A 25,297-nucleotide genomic window follows, 5' to 3' on the forward strand; every position below is an offset into this window, starting at 1 on the left:
AATTCACGCTACAGTGCCCGTTTATAAGCTAGAATGAGTACTATAAATAGTATGCAGTACATCTATGTACATTACATATAATTTAGTCGGTTCAGAATGGATAATAAAAACAGTTTTTAGTAGTGCTTAACTTCTTGGTTTCCTTAACGAAATCCATGCTACTTTTATCATAGTGTCCAATTCCAATAATTCTATATCTATGAGATAAAATAGTGGTTTTAAAAATCAGAAACATGAAATATTTCTGTGATAAGAGTTCTTCAATATTTCAAGCTTTATTGAAATAGCATTTCTACAGAATTTAATATCTACTTGTCATTCATTCTATCTTATAGTTCTGAAACGGTATAGATAGGCCTATTATATTTCAATGTAGAGTGCATGAAGATAATCAATACCTAAAAACAACCATGCAACCTAAATTTTTACAAGGTTTTAACTGTGATATAGATTATTCTGTTGAAAAACCTTTCAAACTGCATTTAAATATTACATTATTGTATCACAATTTTCGAAATCGAATGTTTATCACTGCTGCATAAAAATCTAGTAAAATTCGATGTTTCATTATAGTTTCATACTTGTAGATCTTGTTGTTGGAATGTAAAGTCTTTCAATTTAATTACTCATTGACTTGATCTAAAAAAGCAAAATTAGGTCCGAGAGTCTGTTTACACAATACATTTTCAACCCATTTACGTTACTCTAGTTTATTTCACAGTTAATATAGTTTAACATTTACTTCAAGGTTATTATATTTCCTTACTCCATGTATCTAATTGATTTATTTATTATTTTTTGTTCTTTTAATTCATTAATTCTATCTTGAAACCCTCATAATTACGATCTTCGAACTTCTATCTATAAAAGTATGTCTATAAAACTCCGCACTGTAACAACAATCGTTGGTTAATCAGTCATATTTAGTTGTTTGTGACGACTACAAGTAGGAATTCAGTGTTGCAAATTCAGCGGTCTTCCCGCTAGATTTAGCGTTTTTCAGTGTTAGTTTAGCGGGTAAAATTTATGAAATTTGTATTGCTCATATAGGAATTTAACGGGTTCTTTAACAATCACAACAGTAAAATAATCGCAATATACCGTACATTGATGCTATAGCAATTTAGCTGTTTCTGCACTGTATGTTAGCGGGTTTTTAAGACTCGCGTTGGCAACACTGAGTAGGATACCGTTCTCGTCAAACTTTTTCACTTGAAGGCGAAAATAAAAGCCAATCTCCGAAACGTTGTAAATTCCTTCTTCGTTAACAGAAATGGAATACGTATATCACTTCTCTGCTAAATGAAACTAAATGAATCGGTATATACATAGATCTCTAACGTCAGAGACTTAGCGTTTCAATATGAAAAGTAGTGAGATACACAAAAACAATACCAAAATTAAAAAAAAAAATAATTATAGGCTTAACTCTACACGTAAATTTTTCTGTTGAAATAATTTTTTAATTCAATCTGTGAACATATGTAACATATAAAAAGGTTAAATTTATGAATATATGAGTGAAATAGGTCTATGTCTTTATCAATATGTGTTTCATTTTGTTACACAAAATATCAGAAGCATAATTGGTTTTGCTCTTACTTGCAATGTATCCTTGCAAAAGTCTGTGCGAACTTACAAAGAAAACTTACCCAAGGAGACATTTCATGTGTATCTGCATTTCTATGATGATAGTTTAGTATCAGGATAGTTGAAACGACGGAAGAAGCCACCATGAACATAATACAGTTGAAATATGTACCTGAAATTGGAAACACAATTAAAGACACTCGTCTTCATTTGAGTTCCAAATTTATGGATGCATTAAGTTCTATGTTTTTAGTAATGACAAGCTACATAAATAACAGGCTGAGAGTATATAGTTAAGTATTTTATCCATCAAGTATAGTTGAATTGATCATGCCTATTCACAAATCAGTTACAATATCTTTCTTTAATCTCGTGCAATTTACATAAAAATAAAAATATATTTACACGAGAATAGATTACAGATACAGATATTGCAATATAAGTATTTAATGAGTATTTTTACCTTAAAAGACTGGAGTTTACTATAAACATTTAAGCCATGCATGGAATATAAAATCTAGATGCTTCGTAAAATAACGTGTATAGAAAGAACAACGATATCACGCGTGCTGAAGGTTTCAAGAAGTTTACAGAGCAACACCATCGTTCAGCACAAGTGACAGATAGAATGACAGTCTAGAAACCGGGAGCAATTCTATTTTGGCTTAATTTTCAAATTGGTTGGTCGAAATCTAGTTATTCCTCCCAGTATCTAATCAACCAATGCAAATTATACATAATGTATGCTTCATATGTTTGTACTTTAACCATAGCGAAAGTATAAGAAAAGTTCTTTTACAACATATATATTAACTACATGTGTTTACTTAACTCAGCTAAGAGTCTACTTAGTTTATTCAACTCTTGATTTACCTTTGATGATTACTTGTGGCTCTTCAAAAGGAAGTTTCCCCAGGATGCATTTTATTCTAGTCATGCCACTTTATATGTGAAAATATCGAGTTTAGTTTTCATACTTATATTATCTAATTTAGTTAAGTTTAAATGACATCCGATTGTTACTTGGAGGCAGAGGGGTACGCCATAAGTGTTTTGTTTTTGTTTTTTCATGCTTTTTCGGTTACTGTTTTCGTTATCTCAAGGTGATTTAGTTTAGTATTTGGGTTTGGATTTGAGGGTGGACGGTAAGGAACACGGAGGATAGCACTTGTTGAAACATATCTGCTGAAACCAAAGTAGCACAAATACAGCACCTCCCCAGTATCTGTAAAATAATCTGGCTTTATTAAAACACAATAATTAAAAAATACTGGTTAATGGTTGGTAGCAGTTGAGCAGTCAGGAAAAAACGGGTATTTTATTCTTTGTGGTTTATTCGCTTTCCAGCCGTTGTCACAGCAGTTTAAGGGCAACAGTGTGCCCGTCAGGATCATTGGTTTGAGATTATTGCTTTAAATAATCAGATTAGACATGTAATTCATTTATAAACATATGTGATTAGAACAAAAAGAATGCAGAGTAAAACACTTCGTACAACATACTGTTTACCTTAGATTCTAATTCATGCAAACGTAAACATAGCATACAGTGATACACGTTTGAGTTATATATATCTATACATTCTGCATAGCAGTACAGCGACCAACCAACCAGACGCTGTGGTAAAGATTTGGGGAACCTTCTTTTCTTCCTGCCAATCGTGGAATTGACTTTGCCAATTATCTAAATTGAATTTTTGGGAAGTTTCCACCTCGAAGAGGTACTCATCTAGAAATATCAGAAGTAGTTTACCATGAAAAATGTGAGCTAATTCTTTTTGAAGTTATTGTGATTTAATACATGGGTCATTCAATAATTAGAGGCAACAATGTTTGCATGTGGCGCTATCAGCGGTAAAAGCTGCAAGCTGATAACAGTGAGAAAGAAGAGCATCTGATGTGCGTTATCTGTGAGTTTGAAGAAAATAATATCATTTATGAGATATTTGTAGTGAGTTTAATTTGTATACTGTTATCTGTAGAGCTCTAAAATGTTTAGCAAATACGAACAAAGATGCTTTATTAAAATTAAGATTGCAAGAGGCAAGGATGCTCGACAATGCCATACTGCATTACTGGAAGCTTGTGGTAGAGAGACTTCACCATATAGTGCCGAGGCTAGGTGGGCGAAAATGACTTAGAGGAGTTCGCTTGAGAACCAGACAGGCAATTATAGCAGCAGTAGAGCAGCCTGTTCGAAGATTAGTACAAGACGCTGCGCATGGCATCCGTCGTCTCTCTGAGTTGTGGAGGCGGGTTCTTCGTGTTGGAGGAGATTACTTCTGAACACTGCAACAATGTGACTGTTCGAAAAATGTTTTCTTTATTGTTAATTCAAATGTTCCTACTAATTATTGAATGATTCATGTAGATATTGAAGTCAAATAAATATTGAAACTTAAAATGATATTAACTGAAGCAAAAAGAAAATCATATTGCATTCTAACAACTTACATAAATTTACGGTATTTCTTTAATTTCATTAATTTGATGTGAAATTGATGTAACAGACAAAAACTTTTATACATTTTTTGAAAACAGAAGAACTTAGCGAAAATGATACATAATGTAGCAAATAATAATCTTCATCTTTACCACAGGCCAAGATAACAAGCAAAGGAAGGGTGTGAGTAACTTAACAACACTAGGAAGAATCATAAACACAAATCAAGAGGGCATTTTGTTTTGTTTTTCATTCCAAGAGCAGAAGGGGCTGACCTAGTAAAGGAATAGCTTCTGAAGTCTGCGGTAAAGCGTCAGCAATCATGAGAGAAAAGACAGAGAGAGATAGGAGGATTGTGACCCCTGGAACGAAAAAAGGCTCGTGAAATACTGAACCCTTTCTTTTGTGTTTTGTGTTCCCCTGTGTGTGTTAAGACACAAGACTTCTGCTAGCATGGAAGTCTGTCACCTTCCTTTGGAAGAGAATCACATGTTCATAAATATCAAAAAATGTGCTGAATAGTGTATGTGTTTGTGTAGAAGTGTGTGTGTGGTGTATGCATATACCCAAATACAAAATGAAACAAAAAACATGGGCGTGAAATAACTAGCGCCTTGAAACACCAACCTATTGACAAAGCTGTATTCAGATGTCTTGTTTGTGTGGTGGGACATATCTCCAGTACCAAAATTATAACAAATTTTAGCTACTACGTTTACTAAGTGGTTTAAATGAGGTAAATTTATGTATGTATTTACAACTCTTTCCGTAACACCAGTGTTATATGCAAAAATATATTTTAATTTTAAATACAATCCTTAATGATGTCATGATTATTATATTTTTAAATTCTGACTGGTTTTAATATTGTATTCAGTGGCAACTTGTTATTTTTATAAGTAAGCATAATTAATTAAAAAATATCTCTCTTACGTTAATATTTATTTAAATTACACAATTGTTAATGCAAGACAAATATGAATGAAACAAAATTAATTTGTGGAACGTGGTACTTATGACCACACTTCACAAATGTGTTTAATGCTCTCTATAGAAAAATATTATTGATGTTTCGTTTATTTCTCTCAATAACGAAGCTGTCACTGAACTATTTGGTAGCAACTGGTGTTCCAGAAGAGTGAACAAGATATTGAATACAGCTGAATCAAGATCAACAACATCCAACAGTGCAGCACAAGAGGGTTCTGGCATAATTGTCTTATGGCAAGCAATGTTTGGGAATAGTCCACACATCGATATGGTCCCAGGTATCCAATACCTAACACTGGCATAGCATCAGACACCTGCGGTAATGTCTCGGCTACCAGGTTATGGAACACCGTTAGGGAAAGGAGAATGGTTACTCCTGGAACAGACAAAACATCCGTTAGACCACCCTCCCAGCACCAACGACACCACGAAGGCTCCTCTCTCTAATGCCTAACATCTAACACACATCCACTAAACACAGATGGCTTGTCTACATGTGTTGAAAAATAAAGTCATGTTGAACGATAAAAATCAATACGTAAATCATATAACTTAAGAACTTCTAACGATAAAACGAAACGAGGAAACCCATAAAAAATTGGTGCTGTACTTTAACAGGATATGTTAATATCAAGCACTCAAATGAAAAGGTGTAATTGCAAAATTAATCATTCTAGGGATTCATTGTTTACAAAAGCTACTTGTGAGGGAACATTAAATTCATGCTACTTGTGTAACGACAACATAAAATGCATGGGATACAAATAATGAACGTTTTACTGAAATAAGTAGAAAAATGTCATTAATAATTTGTAAAATATTGTTGCGCTGTATACTTCTCAGTGCTGATCCTGTTGTTCCAAGTCGCAGCTTGAGAATTGGTTTCGGCTTTAACAGAGAAACATTCAAGTTTTATAAAATAAAATCATTTTCCAAGTTTGTGCACATTGCGAGACTGAAGATGTATTTATGTAGAGACTAAGTATGTTTAGTGTATTTTTTTTAAATATTCAATATGATAATGATAGAAGAAAATATTTTTTAAACTCTGATCTCACTTCCCACCAGGCATTTTTACAGCATCTGAAACAATTAATACACTTTCAACATCATGAAACCGCTTCACTGAATGCGATGGAGACAGTAAGCACAGCAGGAATTAGGTACTACCTGAAAGTAAACAACAATTTTTAGTATTTTCGTGTAAGTGTTACAGTGATGTGTAATAATTTGTATGTAGGTGGTAAACTAATAATGAAAGAAATATGCAGCAAGTTGAAAATATATCTGAAGAACTCTCGCCAGTGAAACACGATTTATTCTTCGTAGAAGCACCGGCTTGGAATGCTGGCACGCTGTGTAGGTAAATTAAAACTGGAACTACAGAAAGACACACGAAACAACAGAGGCCAGAATTATCAGTCATTTCTGCAACAAGAAAAACACATCTTCATACTATTTCATGAACTAGCGTATTCTAAAACGTCGTTAACATGTAACGGCAGAAATTTAAATGCACTGAGGTGTTTATAGGTTAGGTTATGCAAAATAATAACAATACATTTACCATGAAAGCACGATGAAAGAGGATGGCATAAGAAGCAGAACAGAAAAGGGTAGAAAAGTGTAATAAAATGCTATAACATTACTGTGCTAGTGACATAAAAGCAAAATGAAAACACGACTAATGTGAACAGATCCAGCTGGGAATCTTGCGACGCCAAGCTATGTGCACAGTGAACATTAAAACAGATCTGAATTCACGAGTGGAAAATAAAAAGAGCACTGCACATGGAGCTGACAAGACATAAACTTCAACGTGTTTAGGTGAGGAGTGTAACTGGCGCCGTATAAAGCCACGCTATTTCGTAAACTGTGAAGTGAATTTTATTTCGAACTAATGTTTCAGCAGTAAACTGAGAAACGAATTACGTTACATCTACTAATTTATGTTCATAAACTCAGAACATTTATTTTCTTTAATCTAACGATTTTTCGAATACAAAATTGTAATACGTGGCCCGACAGCCCAGGAAGGGCCAAGGCCGACCTGCCGACTGCTGGCCTCACGTCCACATGCCTCAGCAGAGATGAACGATCATTTAAACAAAACGGGGATAACGTATAGTCAGCACCATGATCCCCCCAGCCGTTATAGCTGGTTTCGGAAACCGGATTTTGCTACCTATCGTACATCCCCAAATTCTTCACGATGCTGGGTGGGCACCGATCCCACACACCGGATGAAATTTCATGAGAAAATTCCTTCCCCTTGAGGACTCGAACCAGTGCTGATTCTGTAACGCGAGTCCAGGCATTATGTCTTAGACTAACACGAATGCAAATTGTAGCAGTCTAATATCATTAAATTATTTTACATGTGATTTTGACAAATTGGAAACTCTGTTTTTACTAGTGATACAATATTGTATACTTACAGTAAAATTTGACTTAAAATAGTAAAGTCTCTTCCCAGAGTTTATGTATCGTCTTCAAGATTAATTATGCAAACCAGAGTTTCTCATTAACTCGGTTACCATTTTGTTCGAATTTTATGAATACTGTGACAATAAAAGTTCAAAATATAATAATTAAAGCGTAGTCTGAAGTAATTAGAAAGAAACTAAACCTAAACTGTAGAATGAAGACCATATGTGAATTATTATAGACTCTTTATTTCATGTTGATTTTAAAGAAATTAATTTCCGCGCGTTCGAGTATCTCACAGAAATCAACAAACTGAGACGGCATAAAGACAATTCTCTAGCTTGCACTATTATCTGATAAACAGATACATTGCAGTTCTACTAGAATGGAAAGAGTCTCTACAGTGGAGTTCACATATCATTATATTCGCGGTAATAATGGAAAGTAGTAAATGGAAAGATTTTTGTTCTCTTAAATTCGTAATATCCAGACATCCCGGTACGAATAAAACCATTCACGGCTCGTTTATAACATGGCGATGTCTTGGAATACTGAAGTCGACATAAAAGTGGTCGGGTTTGGATGGAGCTTCGGAAACACTTAACATTTAAGAACGAAACCAAACAAATCCACACATGTAGAGGGAAGATTCTACCCAACACACAAAAAAAAAAAATTGAAAATAATTGTTGGTAGTGACAAAAACACCAAGAATACAACACGAATGGGCATTTCTTTATTTCGATTTATTCTAAATCAGGAAAAATGTTCTTGAAGCATGTCTTCGCAGATCTAGCTACTAATACAATGCTGAGACAAGAGACAGCCAGATGTGTGATTTAGGCAGAGATGCACATGATCTCTAAACACTAAGTAACTATTCAGCCATGTGAGTTGTTTCTAGAGCATTCAACGTTTCATTTCTGTAAAAGAAAATTATGATCGTTTGAAGAATTATTTCACATAAAAGGGTGGGATTGGTTAATATGGAAGAAGAGTTATCGTAAATTTCCCTGCTCCTGCTCGCTAACAAGTCTTTTGTCGTCCCTCTGCTGTCCAAGTAGCAAAGCTTCAGCTTATCGTTAACATTAACGAGGGACTATTTTCTTTACCTATTAGGGGTCTTTCTGACGTCGGAGGCATGGTTTCCGCTACCATGTTTAGGAAAAACGTTAATGAGAGGAGAACGGTGACATCTGTGGGGAAAACAAAACCTCTGACAGTGAAATGAGTCATAAGCATGGACGTACGTGGAGGCACTATATCATACATGACACATACTACGGGTCATCCGGCGGCAGACAAAAGAGTTCTCACAGAACCAGCGTTGTGCCAGGCTTCGAAATGGTGGAAGGCCTGTTCGTTTGCGCTACGCTGGGCTCCATTGCGCGGGAAATACGCCATGTAACATTGAGAGAGAAAGAGAGAGAGAGACAGAGAGGAAATTGGGTACTTGCTCGTCGAACATTGCTCAGTGCAGAATGACGTATTTCCCGAGCAGTGTCGTCCGGCGTGAGGCTGCAGGACAGTCTCGCAGATGGCTCTACTGTTGGCACTAGTACCCCGCTGGTGACGTGAAACACTCCTCAATCTGCACGGATACTGACCTAGTGCCTGTTCTTCAATTTTATCTCTCATGCTTGGTAGTGCACTTATGATAATCTTTGTTACATTTAGCTTCTACTAGCTGCAAGAAATAGGTTATGCTATTATATATCTTTAACCACAAGTGTGAGGCAATAGGTTGTGTCAAATATAAATCGAGGAATGACAACATTGAATCAATTATTCTACCAGCGGGAGGATCAGAGAGGTACCGGGAGCACAAGAAATAAAAACAATACAGTAATGTAAGAAAAAAAAATCCCGGGGAAATGAACACAAATGCCAAGTCCCATAGGCGTAAATACAAAGGACTAAACACAACTGCACACTGAATTGAAGATCTTTTACAGGGCTGTCACCTTTTCCATAATTTTGAATAAATTATAACACATATAAACTAGATTAAGGAGTGAATTAAATACAGGAATTTTATATTACAAATAATGTAGCTAATAGGTTACAAAGTCATTATTATCCTGGTCTGTAATAGATTAAGCATTTTAAAGTATATTAATTGTGGCTTCAGATAATTAACAAAAGGGATAGAATTACAAGTGAGTGGGATTTGACAACATACAAGTTTATTACTGATGAGCATTCTAACGCATTCGTCTACAGATTAGACACAGAAAACAGCCGTCTTGTTTAATAAACATTTATGTCACAGCACGCGATTTGAAATTAATTTCTTCAATATCACCCATTAAAGCGTCAGTACTTTCTTAAAACTAAGATATATTTTAAAGTAATTTAATTGTTCATTTAAAATTATTTGTATTAATCGATAAACCGGTAAAAGAAACATAGGTTGTAATAAACTAATTTATTATTAACGGGAATAAGGTTTTTGGATTTAAGGTAGAAGCATCTCACAAGTGGTGCTGCAGTAAGAGAAAGTGGCGAGAGCATTTTAAAATAGCCTTATTAAAATTAAATATTGTCGCGAGTGAAGAGTGGTTTAGTGCATCTGAAAGAATCCAATCTGCTTCATGAATCTTCTGATCATGTTATTAGTATTGTATACCAACTTCATCTACAAGACACCTATTAAACAAATATTGGTTATTAGATTATATTTTAATTAGAAAAAAAAGTATTTATGAGACAAAGAAATATCCTTCCTGAAAAGCATTCTGATTAAAGAGTGAGTTGCATAATGTGAGGTGACACAAGAAAAAGCAACAAACACACAGGATATAAAATAAAAACACACTAATAGAATCACAGAAGACAGCTTGCAAGAAGAGGAGTAGTAGTGGTAGTAACAGTAGTAGTAATAGTAGTAGCAGTAGTAGTTATAGTATTATTAGTTTCAGTAAAGTAATAGTTAATAGGAGTGGAGAGTTGTACCAGCAAACATCTAAAAGTGGCTGAGATAGCTGAGCATCGGGCAAAACTGGCAACAAGGGGTATGGAAGTGGGATGGAGTTCAATATCGGGTTTTAAAATTTTTAGATGCGTAGTAAGAATGAATTTTTCTTTCCTTTTTTTTTTCTCTGACTCAAAATGACATAAATAATTGTGACTTAAGTTTCAACGAATCAAACCCTTTGTTTAAAAATTTCATTTTGTAAAGACTGACTGTACTCCAAACACATGTTGTGAGAGAGACGAAGTGAAAGAAGGAGCCCATCCTCGTGGTGAGCCACTCACAATGAAACCCCCTCTGTCTCCCAAGCACAAACAAGCCGGCTGTGTGCTCTGTCACACAGGTTTACCTAATAAAGGGACAGCATCGGATGTGGCAGGCATCGTCTCAGCGACCATGTTTAGGAATACAGTCAGAGAGAGGAGGATTGTAACACCTGGAAGGAGAAACATCAAATTAAAGGGGTACGCACATACTTGAGAGACCTGCACATTGTTGAAGAAGCGTGATTTGTTTTCATGTTTGGGTTGCTGGGTGGAGAAGCGACTCTTCGAGATTTTTGTGCCTCTTACCTCCTCCCGGGTACACTTGCAAAGTTGAACATACTTAATAACATGACTGTCTTGGAACTCGTCGTCAGGGTACAAGATACATTGAATTTACATCTTTCGGTGTATCGAATTGTCGCAACCCCACAGTATTTCTTCTGAAAAAATACCAATCCAAGTTGAGACGGAATTTCCCAAGTAATGTAACTATGAAATTTGAAGATAGAATCCTTCATTAAATGACGCTGACTTACAGCATCTCTGTTAGGGTAGTTATCAACAACTCAACTTGGATGAGGACAAGGTTGTAAAGCTCCTCGAAGCCAGAAGAAAGAAAGCATTACATATCAAAAGAAAGAAAATTGTTAAAAAATGTGTGCGTCTGCAGTGAATGAAGTGGACCATCATGTTGCTAAAGAATGGCAAATCATCTTTCAGTGTAGAGTGTGAAGCAAGTCTGTTCTTTATTCAGTGCAGACTCACGGAATGCAGCAGATAAAAGTCTTTTTAAAACTTACATTCGCCTTAACTCTGAAATTTTTATATAAAAACCCTAGTAACTTGTTAATTAAGTTGGCATACATATTTATTTACTGTTTATGCCAGTATTGACAGCCTACTGGTTTATATGGTTATTGGTGTCTTCATATTTTTACAATCAGCTAGGCGGCATCGGGCGGTCTTCATTTAAGCTCAGTATACTGTACTGGTTAGTCAGAAAAAAAGAAATAACAATTTTACATTTAAAGCTGTAGAAATAAGAAGCTTGGATCACCTGCCATGTTGTCAAGTTTATCAAACAAATTATTAGTATTAGATTCTCGGATGATGCTTCTGTTGCGATGTCTGCCGACACCGGGTTTTTCAATCAGTATTACTTTAATTAAATCGTATTAAGCATTTAATAATCTTAATGTAAGTATGAGCGACATTTAAGTTATTTTCAATGTTAGTATACGTAATGAAATAAGAAATTAAATGCAGATTTTAATTGAGTTATCACTTACACAATTAGTTGATTAAGGAATGGAAATAAACACATTACCTTTGAGACTCGTGACCCTAAACTGGGCAGAAATAAACAAAGACACAGGGAAAGGTTAACTTGGAAACGAACTCGACAAGTGGAATTGTTAATGATTTCTTTCACCTCTGCTGGAAAAGAAGGACATATTCATTTTGTGAGACACCTTCTTAAAATAAACAGTGGGATGTAAGATAACCATAATAAAATCACAGCCATAAACAAGATGTGTTGACACATGTCAGCAGATCCGCCGTCTCCAGAGCTGTGTCGGTAAGGACCATTTGTTTTCGACAACATACCACAAGAATACAACCATCAAGGTCGGGATCACATGCACAGCAAGCCACAGGATGGGATCGAGGGTTCAATAAAACCGAAAAAAAAGCAAGGAAATATAAATGAACGAAAACTGAAACATAAAGTGCCGTCCTAAGTCCAGGCAATACAACTCAACAAAACATAACCGCACTATTAAAATAACATATGCAGAGGAACTTCCAGTATGTCAGCAGCAGTATCCTAACATGAGAGACACGGGTGGCGCACATACTGCTGAGTCGCAACGCGTCTGCCCCCTGTCGGCTCAGAACTGAACCGACCTGAGTTACACAAGCAGTGCGTGACACAAGGAAGTTCCTGCCAGAACTTTACTGTACCTAATGTTAGTTTCTCTCCACACTCATGTGGTAGAGTGAACCCAAGGAGTGTCATAGACGAGATCATTACGCAAGGAACGATCAAATTCACCGTGTAAAACAGGGTCCGTCGCCGGATATGTACGACGAAAGTAATGTCTACGTAGGGCTCTGGACAGCAAGCATACTCTTTAACGTTCTTTTCCCCAGGCATGCCTGAAATATATCACAAAAAAGGGAAAGGGGGGCATAGAATGTAAAAAACTTTGAGAAATCATAGGTAAGTGAAAAAGAAGCCAACCTTTAAACAAAAAGAGTGGCTGAAGAAGGATAAATACGTTAAAGAATGAATGAATACCTGAGCGAGAAATATTACCTAAAGATAGCTTTTCGCCTGAGTCCGGTGGCAGAGTAAAGCCCAGAACAGCCATGGAGGCGATGAGAACACATGGAACTATAAGGTTGAAAAAGTAGTACAGGGTCCGGCGTCGTATGATAATGATAAAAGTTATGTCTATATAAGGTTCGGGGCAGCAATTGTAGTAAATTTCGTTCCGTTTCCCGGGAACACCTGGAATGAAGAAATAAAGAAAGAAAGGACAGGAGCAAAGATGGATGCTATCAAGGAAGAAAAGAACAAATAAATGATGCATTCAAAGAAACTCAAAACAAAAATGCTTTTAATGTATAACTTCATATATTAGCCATTCCAATTCCAATCAAGTGATTTAAGTGGTTGTTGTTTATTCAGGTTTTTATTTATTTGCGTTGTTTATTAAGGAGAAAAATGTAGTTTCATAAAGAATAGAGGCAAATCAGTCATTTTAACTTTGCCCCAGTCTCTTGTTTTTATTTATATAGTGGTTTTAGGAAAGCCAGTTTGAGAGTTCATGTTCATATTGTCATATCCATCGTTTAAAACTAGAGAAAGAATAGAAAAGGAACTCTGAAACAGGTGGGGAGGTTCGGTTTTTTGGTGGAGGCGGTGGCGGCGGGGTGTGAAGACCGGACCGTATACCATGGAGGCTGGATGGGACGTTCAATTTACCTAACGGATGGGTGTCGCATCCTTACGAACGGCAGCGAGCGATGCGTCTCGTCGTCGCTTATATTGATTTCCACGGTCTCTCTCTCGCTTCCAGATACTGAACCACCGCACTGGTGCTGCCTTCGCAGGGCTTTCCTCAAACCAAGAGGCTACGGCTAGTAGCTTCCGTGCATACATATGTTCGCTCTTTCCTACAGCACTTGCATTTCAACAACAAACACAACTTTACTTACTTGTGTGGAGCGCGCTTAATACGTGTGGTCCCTCAACATTGATTAAGAATTAGATTGAGCAAGATATGTAGTCACATATTAAAAAACATTGTTGTTACAAGTTTCTACCTTTTAATATCAAGTTATCAGTTTGTTATTGTATCCTTCCTGCATAAAGGGCTTCGACTATCTTTACTTTACCATTTCACCGAAATATAGAACGAATATAAAATCACTTTTTAATGAAAAGTCAGTTCCAACTGCAATACTTAAAACCGGATTAATATTCATGAAGACTCTACGACAGACAGACAAACAGACAGATATCTTGCAGCCAAAATTATTTTGTTCTTTTTTGTGATGTAAGTCTAGATTAAAATTTATTCTGTGCGACTAATATAATACTAGTAATAGTTTCTGTTTAAATGTTAATAAATGTAGAAAGTAACATTTTATATTTCATTCTATATTTCAGATGCTAATAAGACTCAGCCACTAAATAAATCTGAATACATACATTTATAAATTAACAGATTTACAATAGAATAACAAAATGGACAGTAAGTCCATATGACTTTTTCTTTGTTTTATTAATTGCCAAATTTGTTCACACTAGTAACCGAGCCCGAAATATGGAAAAGAGTTGAATAATCATCTTTCTTTCATTGTTACAACTGCCGTTTGTATCTGGATATACTGTAATAATAAAAAAATTCATAATAATGTCTAACAATTTTTTGAATTATTAATTATGGAATGTTCTTTTGTTAAACTCGGCAGTATAGATCTAACCTAGAAAGATATGAAATATTCTAAGCCTATGATAACATGTTGCATTGTGTTAAACAGAAAGCATGTTATACTTGTATAATTATGTAACATACTCGTATATTCAACTTGTAATAACAGAAGTTTTGGTCCGATATGATTAAAAAAAAACAATTACATGTATTCTGAACTTTCCCAATCTAATTTCTGTGTATTGAAATAATATTTTGTTTTAGAGGAGCTGAATTGCCCTATATCGTCAGTGCGCCAATATTAAATTTGCTTAATTAATTTTTACAAGACAGAGATGCAAGATTTCTAAGGAAACTGACGCGGATTTATCAAGAATTACAAGTTGTAGAAAACATTTGAATTTTTTTTAAGGAAATGTTGATTTTGTTTTTTAAGCAAATAACTTATTTTCTCAGAAACTATAACGTTGGCAACAATGCAATAATAATTATACGCATATTAAGTGGTGTATGACTGTTAGCTTGATCATAAAAATATTTTATACAAAAATAATAAAATAAAATCAACATTATTTAAAAGACCAAATCTTTTTTACTACTTGTTTTTCTTGATATATCTGCGTCAGTTTGCTTAGAAAACTTCTATCTTCATCCTGTAAACATTTCCGTATTATATCTTCAGTAGTTCCTGAGATAATGGGTAATTAAATAAGAAAATGTAATACTGGCGTATAGGGCAGTTAATATCCCCTTTACAGAATTGCACTAACACTGGAAGTAATTTTCAATTTTTCAGTGACATTTCGTTTACTTTCTTCTTGCAATTAAAATGTAATAATTCAAAGAGTTCCCCTGATTTTGTCTAAATATTGAATAATATTGAACAATTATATGCGCTGTGCAATAATATGAAGTATGAAGGCTCATTAGATACTAATTCATGTTCATCATGTCACAGTTGTCTATTGAAATTTCTCCCTCAATATTCCGTTGACAATAGGGGCGTAATAAACTACTTTCTCATGTAGCTGTACTCCTGTAGATCTTCAGGTGATTAATCTAGAAATAACAGAGATGGTCGCTTTAATGATGGTTGATAATAATTTTATTATAAGTCATGAAAAAATGGTGTTTGTGGTGAAAGCGACATTACCAAAAGGAATTCTGCACAATTATTTTTACGCGTGTTGTCGGTATTGAAGACTTAATTGAGGGGAGGTATACCATTGACCTGCAAATATTTAGTAAAATTCATTTTTTTTTTATATTTCAGCTACTATAACATCTAAATGAATAATACTTTTCATGTTTAATACAGGGTAAAGGTTGGTAAATTGTGATATGAGTAATATTGTGATAATTATTTTTGAGAATTTATTACAATTTTACTGAGCCAGAGGAAGATCGGTTTTTTGCGCTAACGTATTAAGGGAATGTTCGTGGACAAGTTTCTTCACAAAACCGGTTCCTTCTCTCGCTCAGTAAAAAAAAAAAAAAAAAAAAAAAAAACACAATATTACCAACCTTTACCCTACATACTTTACACTTTATAAAACACTATTCAGAATATTAAAATAGCTAATAATTACCTGTAAAAATAATATCAAATTTACATATTCTTTTACAATCGTAAATCATTTACATAATAAAATATACAATTATTTAAATATTTGCATCATTCTTTTTACTGAAATGTTTTAAAGACGTCCATCAACAACATAGGCTAGGATCTTTTACCTATTCCTTCAAGAAAATAATTTTTTTCTTAATCTTCACCTTCAATATTAAATTTTCTAAAATTTTTGATTACGAAAAAATATTTCTTGAAGGAATAGGTAAAAAGAACCTAGATATGTTGTTGATGTAGATATTTAATACTCTCTGGTAAAATAATCTTGCAGATATTTAATTAATTGCACTAGGTATATTTTATTATGAAAATGCTTCACGGTTGTAAAAACATAATGCAAATTTAATATTATTTTTACAGGTAAGTATTAGCTTCTTTGATATTCTGTGTAGTGTTTTATAAAGTGAAATGTATGTATATTAGACATGAAAAGTTTTGTTCACTTAGCTTTTATAGCAGCTGAGACATAAAAAAGTGAATTTCACTCAATTTTTGCAGGCCAATGGTGTACCTCCCCACTTAAATATGTAAATATGACAGGGAAAAAGGAAGATTCCACAGAAAATCTGATCAGAGACTGTTTGTTTACTCCAAATTCTAATCGTCGTCCATCAACGATTCCATATCTTCGGTGTGAAAACAGAATATTTCGGTATGTTTTCTAGGTGCTAGGTAGCTTTGGTGCTAGTCAGTTTCGTTGTTGAATTTGGTATTCCTTGTAGTGTAAAGATTAGAGTACCAGGTATAATGTTTCCGATTTTATTAATTTAATTAGAAATCGCAGATCTTAGTAGACTTCCGGATATTCATAGGCTTCTATGATCAGGTCTAATCATCTTCAAAATTCACTTGTGGTTCCGTTATGCATTGGGCTACACTGTTGCGTGAATATATACGTAAATTTGAAACAAAGTCGATCTGTTGGAAATATTTCAATTTTATACCCTACCCGTTATTTCCTGTCCTAGTTGCCTTATAAGTGGTGCCTTCTTGTAACACTTGAGAGGTTCAGACCTGTTTTCGGACAGTTGACTAAACAACAAGAATCTTATAAATGCAGTATAAGGATGTACCCATCATTATTATCACCATAACAATAATAATAATAATAATAATAATAATAATAATAATAATAATAATAATAATAATCACCATCAACAACATTAGGGGTATCTCTTGCCTCGAGTTTTTTACATTCTATGCTCCCCTTCCCTTTTATATAAGCAAGTGATATTTTACGAACAAAATAATGTTTATGCTCGACCATGCCGAAATGTAGTAATTATACACCTGGTAGTAGCACTTTAATGCACCTCATTAAAGTACACCTATTCATTATAGTTCAGCTGTTCAGCCAATGAGAAATCACCATTGCAGCATTATAAAACCGCAAGTAGCGATTATTCTCGGATATGCAATCGAAAGACAACTAGCGAAACGTCACGGAGGCTGGAAATGTAATACTGTCGCAGAAGGTTATGTTCTGTTGCTGTAATAATTAGCGTTAATTGTAAATAATATTCAAATAAATTCAATTTGTCATCTCGTTTTTCAATTCTAAATCAATTTCCAGGTTATATCAAGATTAATGTTCATGTTATTCTCTAGATTATATTAAGGTCAATGACATTCGTGCCTCGGAAAAAATCAATACTTTCGCGCACATCTCACAATTTAGAAGGTCAGTTCCGCTCCTCACTTAGATAACCATAACATGAATACTTATGAATAATTTCAAGTTAGAAATGTGGTCGAGCATAAAAAGTCGTATGAAACTTGCCTATAATGGTAATTAAGACGCTCGTATGAAAATTATGAAACGAGCGCAAACGAGTTTCATAAACAAACATACTCGCGTCTTAATTACTACCATTATAGGCTAGTTGCATAATGTACTATTCTAATTTTATGGAAAACCTACTTCTAACAAAGTATCACTTATTTCAAAACTGTCGTGACTTTTGGCTATCCCATATCTAATTAACAAAAACAGAGCACGTGACATTTTCTCATCTTCGGCAATAGGCAACTTCAGAATGACCGGGTTATGTTTGAAGTAGGCCTGTATTAACAAAGTCATGGATTATGTAAAAACAAATTCAAGACACACAAATAATTCATGCTTTTGATGTGGTGAAATATATCACAGCCATGATATTGTACTAAGTGGCGTAAAACAGAATATTTTGCGCCTTAATGCGTTACACTGCTTTTAACGGAGAAAAAAAGTCGTTGTTGCCTAATAGCTATAGGGTGACGTTAATGCAATTATACTTTCAATTTTTTCATCATTTTAATAGCCTTAGCGACACACGTGAACCACTGGATAGCAACGGAACGTTTTTCTGTTAGTGGCGAGAAATAACCAGATTAGATAATAAATGACCGCATACTTAGTTCTAGTTAAAAGCTGACGGCCTCTCATATATGGGCGCCAGGGTTGAAATGTTGACAGATTTTCTGCGATTTATAGGCTAAGCTGTAGCTCAGTCAGCTATTGGTTTCCTGTTACAGAAATTAGGGTAAGATTCCTGGCATATTGCGTGACTTTTTTCAAGTAGAAAGGGTCGTAAAACAGATTTTTCTCCGAGAAGTTTTTCCCTGTCATTTTTACTTCAGCGTTGATCTATTATCGTTCATTATTTTACGGTGTAGTGATCTATGACGGAATGGTCCAAGCATCTAAATGGTCCACATCTCCATGAGGTCCAAGTATCTGTTTGTACACATACTAAGATTTACAAAATGTAATCACACAAATACTGTAAAGTTCCTTATATTAAAATAAAAATGTAAGGCCATGATAAATTTGGTGAAATGTTAATATTGAAACTTCCTAACAGCAAGAGGTTTAGAAATGAATCCGTTATTAAAAAACCACACTAGTCCATTTTTATCGAAAACCAGTTTATTGTGTTTATATATCTGTAGTTCTCGGGAAAAGTGGCACAAGTAAAAAATGTTAATTTTACAGGAGAAGGAAAAAAACTGTCTTCACACTGGTTTATGTCGATTTGATTTTCTTCTGTATGAATTATTGTAACGGGAGAAATACTTATGTCTCTTTTCCCAAGCGAGCAGATGTTCCGTAAGTTGTCAATAAATTATTAAAAAGTGTTTGTGGAAACTGACTTATGCCACTTTTCCCAAGCACTGCAGATATTAATGCATATATTTGCATGTCTGTAGCAGAAAGTAGACGTGTCCACCTTATTTTAAGTGGAGATGTCATTACAGTATTTCCCTGCAGAGGATGAAGCTAAAAGATTTCATGAAGATACAATATTTTCCTGGCCTAGTCGTAAAGAGAGACGACGCACCTGAGGAGCTTTTGTGTCGGATCTCAATAAGTCATAAGTGTTTTCATTTTAAAACGGTTTAGGATTTTCTTTTCATTGTGTAAAATGAAGTACAAAATACATTATTTTCTAAATTTGTACTTAAAGAGCTTTTGTTCTCATTAGCTTACGTACAAAAAATACAAATTTTACAGAAAAAATATTCAAGGTATTTCAGAAACAACACATGTCCACGAACTTTAAAGCATTCTAACGCTATCAAATGTAATTAAAGGTTGCTTTAAAACACGTATTTAGAAATATTGCAATTCATATAAAAAGTCACCCAAATAAATATGAGAATGTACATTCAATATTTATAAACTGCGAAGAGTTTTTTTCTGTAGGTTTCTCGTATAATAGATTCATATAATAACCATACCAGATGGACGGGGAATAAATAGAGTTTTCTTGAGAGATGAATCAGGAAGTAGTGTTAAACATGAATGCCTAATTATTATCATTGTGGTAGATTGTGAACGGTTTTAAAGATACCCATACAAATAAAAGGACGTGAATATGTTAGGAGAAAATCCACAAACGGTTAGAGGGAACATGGAAATTTTACTTGAATCAAGTAAAGAGATAGGTTTGGAAGTAAATCCCGAAAAGACAAGGTATATGATTATGTCTCGTGACGAGAATATTGTACGAAATGGAAATATAAAAATTGGAAATTTATGAAGAGGTGGAAAAATTCAAATACCTGGGAGCAACAGTAACAAATATAAATGGCACACGGGAGGAAATTAAACACATAATAAATATGGGAAATGCCTGTTATTATTCGGTTGAGAAGATTTTATCATCCAGTCTGCTGTCAAAAAATCTGAAAGTTAGAATTTATAAAACAGTTATATTACCGGTTGTTCTTTATGGTTGTGAAACTTGGACTCTCACTTTGAGAGAGAAACATAGGTTAAGGGTGTTTGAGAATAAGGTGCTTAAGAAAATATTTGGGGCTAAGAGGGATGAAGTTACAGGAGAATGGAGAAAGTTACACAACATAGAACTGCACGCATTGTATTCTTCACTTGACATAATTAGGAACATTAAATCCAGACGTTTGAGATGGGCAGGGCATGTAGCACGTATGGGCGAATCCAGAAATGCATATAGAGCATTAGTTGGGAGACCGGAGGGAAGAACACCTTTGGGGAGGCCGAGACGTAGATGGGAAGATAATATTAAAATGGATTTGAGGGAGTTGGGATATGATGATAGAGACTAGATTAATCTTGCTAAGGATAGGGACCAATGGCGGGCTTATGTGAGGGCGGCAATGAACCTCCGGGTTCCTTAAAAGCCAGTAATTAATACAAATAAAAGCGAACAGATGACAATATTACAACACATGTTCACGCAACAGTAGCGGTTGAGTCGCAAAATTATATACGTAATTGCACGAAAGTTTCAGTAACGTAACGTGTCACAGAGGGATATTAGTAGCTGTGCATTTCCTCCCCCTCGCTCAATCTTGCTTTCGACTTGCTTCTACCGTCACTGAATTACACGGTTGTCACATCTTCCTTTCATACACTTAGTTACCGATCTACAACAAAATTACTGCCAAACCTTCAGTGTTATGCAACACACCAATAAAGGACGTATTTGTTGGTAGAATCACCCAATATCGCCTCCTCAGCGTCTTCCATTTTCCTAGAACACTCATTCGAAAATTCAACTAAAAGTGATGCTTTTCTCAAGTGTCGTTCACAGAAGACCACAATGATATTACACTTTTATGTTTACTCATATTCTGGTTAAATTCTTGCAAGTTTTGGAACTTCCGAAACTCCGTACGCACCCCCTTACCCACTTTCGGCGAAGGTCGTTGTTCTATGTCAAAAGGACAACTACATGTTCAGTGGGCAGAAAATGTTGAATCGCTTGACAGTCGAACCGAATTTCTGGTACAGAATTACAAAATACGACGAATCGTGGGTATATGAGTAAGATCCGGAAAATAAAAATCATAGCGCATATCGTGACCACCTCGACAAGGAAGCTCGGATGAGCAGGTTTGGAATAAATAATCATAATCTTTTTTGACTGTCGTGAAACATATTCTTCAGGAAGAATTTGTACTAGAAGGCCAGATATTGAATAAAATCTTTTATTGTAATGTTATGAGGCCTTTGTCTTCTTTTGCGTGTGCGACTGTTATCGTTGGCTCTTGGATTTTGACCACAACGCCCGTCACACATTATTGTACGCAGAATAGAGAGATTTTAGCAGAGGAACAGATCGCAGTACTAAGGTAACCACCTTACAGGTCAGATCTGCATTCTTCCGACTATTCTCTATTTCCAGTAGATTAAATAAGAGCGAAAAAGTTTTTACTACGAAACGATAGAAAATGAAGAGTCCACTGCAAGAATGATGGATGTCACTTTCTTGTCGAAAATGAACCAAGACTGTCAATGCATAGCTTAAGACATATAGAATGTACATAGAGAGTTATATGGCATTAACACTGATAGTCATTGTCCAGTAATGATCGGAAAATCTCAGTTATGCTTTGAGCGCTAAGCATTTGAAACTTTCAATTGCGTCTCCTGCAAAATGTGTTCCAAATGACATCCATCATTCTTGCAGTGGACTCTTCAAATGTAAATATAGCCACTTGTTCTGTACAGGCTAACGGAAGAAGACCTTCAGAGTTGTTAACGGATATTAAAAACTTCTGGAGACGTTTTGAAGGGGAAAATGCAAAGATGCAAATTAATTTAATAAAATTAATTAGTCATTCTCATTACTTTTGTGACATTTTCAAGTGATGTGAAATGGCTTTTAAATGCTTTGTAGAGAATCGTTTTTGTATTGTAGGCTACTCTTTTTAACACTCTAATAGGTTCAGAATTGGTTTTTGGTTTTGCACATCTGCTCTTCGTAAGGATTAACATTGTATGACTGCTTTATACTTTGATAACGAATTGTTCACTTTCATTCTGCTGCTCCTGAAGGTGCAGGAAAATGAGTCAGATAATGACAATATCTCACAACATAACACTATTAGACATTTGAACATACTTGAGTCATTCGTATCCTTTCAGTGCAGTGCTATTTGCACTTCTGATATTTAGAATACTGGACGGCTACGTCATAGATCACAATTGTGTAGACTATTTTTGTTCAGTTATTCAGTCTGATATAGAAACTATTTAACGTTGGATCATTTCGTAGAGAAGAAAATTTATTAAACTTTTCCTTATTTGAAACATTTTGTTATTGATTGGACTTCTACATTTTGGATCTCATCCCTGGGAAACAATTCTGTAAACTTTTGGATTGCAAAAAACGTTAATAAGTAATAGTAAATGACTGCATTTACGTGCAACAAAGTTTTCAACATTTCATTATTTGCATGAATTAATACTATAATAGAAATTATTACTAGCTTCGGGATATTCCTGTCATCTATAAAGACATGTCCGTCTATCCTGTCTTCGTCCAAGTTACGCATCAAACTCAAATTTTCGTCCACACGATATATTATCTACGATATTTGGTCAGCATGTCATCAGGCCTAACATACAACAAATTTTAACATCATAATAGCAGTGGTCAAATTCAAAGTCCCTGACGGGAATAGAGGACTCAATTATAAATTTCCATGCCGCTTCAGAAATTCACACTGGCTATTGACGCATTTTTTCATCACATTTAAAAGTAAATCACCTTGTTATACATTTATCATCTGCATGTGAATTTAGAGGAAAGCCTGCAGAAACTGCTACTTCAATTCAGTGATTACGTTAATAGACGTTAATTTTCTATGAGGAACAGATTTAATTATGAATTAACTCCGGGTTAATTTCCTTTCATTCAATGGTTACCTCAGACTACTGTCAGCCATCGGGCTATATTATTACACATAGATTCAAATCTAGTTGACGGTCGATGTTAATTTTTCTCAATAGTACCTACTCCAGCTCTCAAAATAATTTCTAAGAAATTGTGTTTGATCGTAAGTGGTTACATTGTTGTTATATTTATAGTTAGTCACTGACATAAGTTACCATGACGTAATGTTTAGTTCTAAAACTAAACAAGAAGATATCAAACGTTCTTTACTTATTAGCAAACACATTTTGTATTAGTATGAGTGAACTAATATAATCCAAGAAATCGACAATAGTTACTTCTAATTCTAAGAACGCTATTGTAAAGTATGCATAGACAGTGAGTTTGCAATCAGTCAAAATGTAGAAGTGTGTAGGTAAAAGAAAAGTTTAAATACGAAATAGACTACACCGGAGATATTTGTCATAAATAAATGTGTTTAATATATTCTAGACTGTAAGCTTACTATTTGTAATTAGAAATTAAATAATTACTTAAAGGGTTAGGTACGGCTTACAGCAGTAAAATTTTTGGAAGTATTCAACATTTTTTCCCTCCATTACTGTATCTTGTACAATAATGAGAATTAGTATGTGTAAAACACTATCCTTCTGCTATATGAAAAAATATTTTTACGATTAATTTTTTTTTTTTTTTTCAAAATTCAAAACGGTGGCAGTTCACTGTGCAGTGGTGAAGCGTTTCCCTCATAATTCATAAACTTTTTTACTTTTTCATGTTCTCTCTCTTTTACTTTATTGCTGAAGCTCATGTTTAGAATATCATGCTCTTTCAACTACATTTCATTTTATTTTGTGTTTGAAGAAAATACTGATATTTGACCATTTTTAAAATAAATTTATTCTTTATTAAACAATCTATCAAAGGTAGAGAAGTGATTTAACATCATATTGTAGATATGACATGCATAAATACACACAACAAATTTCATCACAGAATGTTGGATAGTTTTTAAGTTATGAGGGAAACGCTTCATCACTGCACATGAACTGCCACCATTTTGAAAAAAATATATTTATAAACATATTTTTTTTAATTGTAAAAGTATTTTTATCATATAGCAGAAGGTCAGTGTTTTACACATAGTAATTCTCATTATTGCACATGATACAGTAATGGAGGAAAGAAATGTTGAATAATTCCAAAATTTTACTGCTGTAAGCTGTACCTAACTCCTTAACTTGTGTTTATCTTAATTTGTAATTCAGTTCAAGATATGACGAAATAGGACCAACTTTTACAGTCCAAAATTGTATCACTGTAATTCAGCTGGCACCTATGTTAAGGAAGATTGTCTTGGGACACTCAAGGCCTCTTCCAGACCTACATAGAAATACCCGTAAGCAAATATACAAATGTTCTTAAACTGTTTCCCAAGACTGTTTTCTGCAAAATTTCCGGCAAACAAATGCACCGTTTCATTCTGGAAAGGTTGCGTTAACTCAAAAACTTAACTCATAAATCTTGAAATCGTATCCATACCTGCGAATATTCATCCTAAAACATGTCCCTGAGTAAGTAGTTGTTAGTATTAGTTTGGTTATATATTTTTGGCGTTCAAGAAAAGCAGAAGACATTAGTGTACACATAACTTTCTACAAGCTTGTCCGGATTACGTCCAAAAATGTTATAAAGATTTAAACGCAAATGATTTCGCTGGGTTCATAAATTTAATCTTCATTCGACAGAACTAAAAATATGGAGTAGAATGTAAGTCCTCAGTCAATTACAGTGTTGTTGACACAGCCCAAATTTTTTATTTTTATTAATGGAAAAGAAAAAAAAACTACTACTAGCACGCACTGTAAGCTTTAAAGCTACACCGAGAC

At 34.5% G+C, this 25,297-nt stretch overlaps 1 protein-coding gene across 4 annotated transcripts in view; it reads right to left on the reverse strand.

The window, feature by feature from the left end:
- Nucleotides 1–25,297, reverse strand: part of LOC138692960 (neuronal acetylcholine receptor subunit alpha-7-like) — a 134,417-nt gene that overhangs the window by 57,906 nt on the left and 51,214 nt on the right. Inside the window, exons 6-9 of one of the 4 annotated variants that reach the window (XM_069816376.1) lie at nucleotides 13,010–13,204; nucleotides 12,655–12,849; nucleotides 10,773–10,859; nucleotides 1,653–1,762 (exon numbers count right to left, since the gene is read on the reverse strand). In XM_069816376.1, the coding sequence (XP_069672477.1) occupies nucleotides 1,653–1,762; nucleotides 10,773–10,859; nucleotides 12,655–12,849; nucleotides 13,010–13,204 (587 nt within the window). Of the gene's footprint in view, nucleotides 1–1,652; nucleotides 1,763–8,561; nucleotides 8,646–10,772; nucleotides 10,860–12,654; nucleotides 12,850–13,009; nucleotides 13,205–25,297 lie in introns of all 4 variants that reach the window. The other 3 variants (XM_069816378.1, XM_069816377.1, XM_069816379.1) reach the window with 3 other exon arrangements.

This window comes from Periplaneta americana, chromosome 17 (genome assembly GCF_040183065.1).
Source record: "Periplaneta americana isolate PAMFEO1 chromosome 17, P.americana_PAMFEO1_priV1, whole genome shotgun sequence".
Lineage (NCBI taxonomy): Eukaryota > Metazoa > Arthropoda > Insecta > Blattodea > Blattidae > Periplaneta > Periplaneta americana.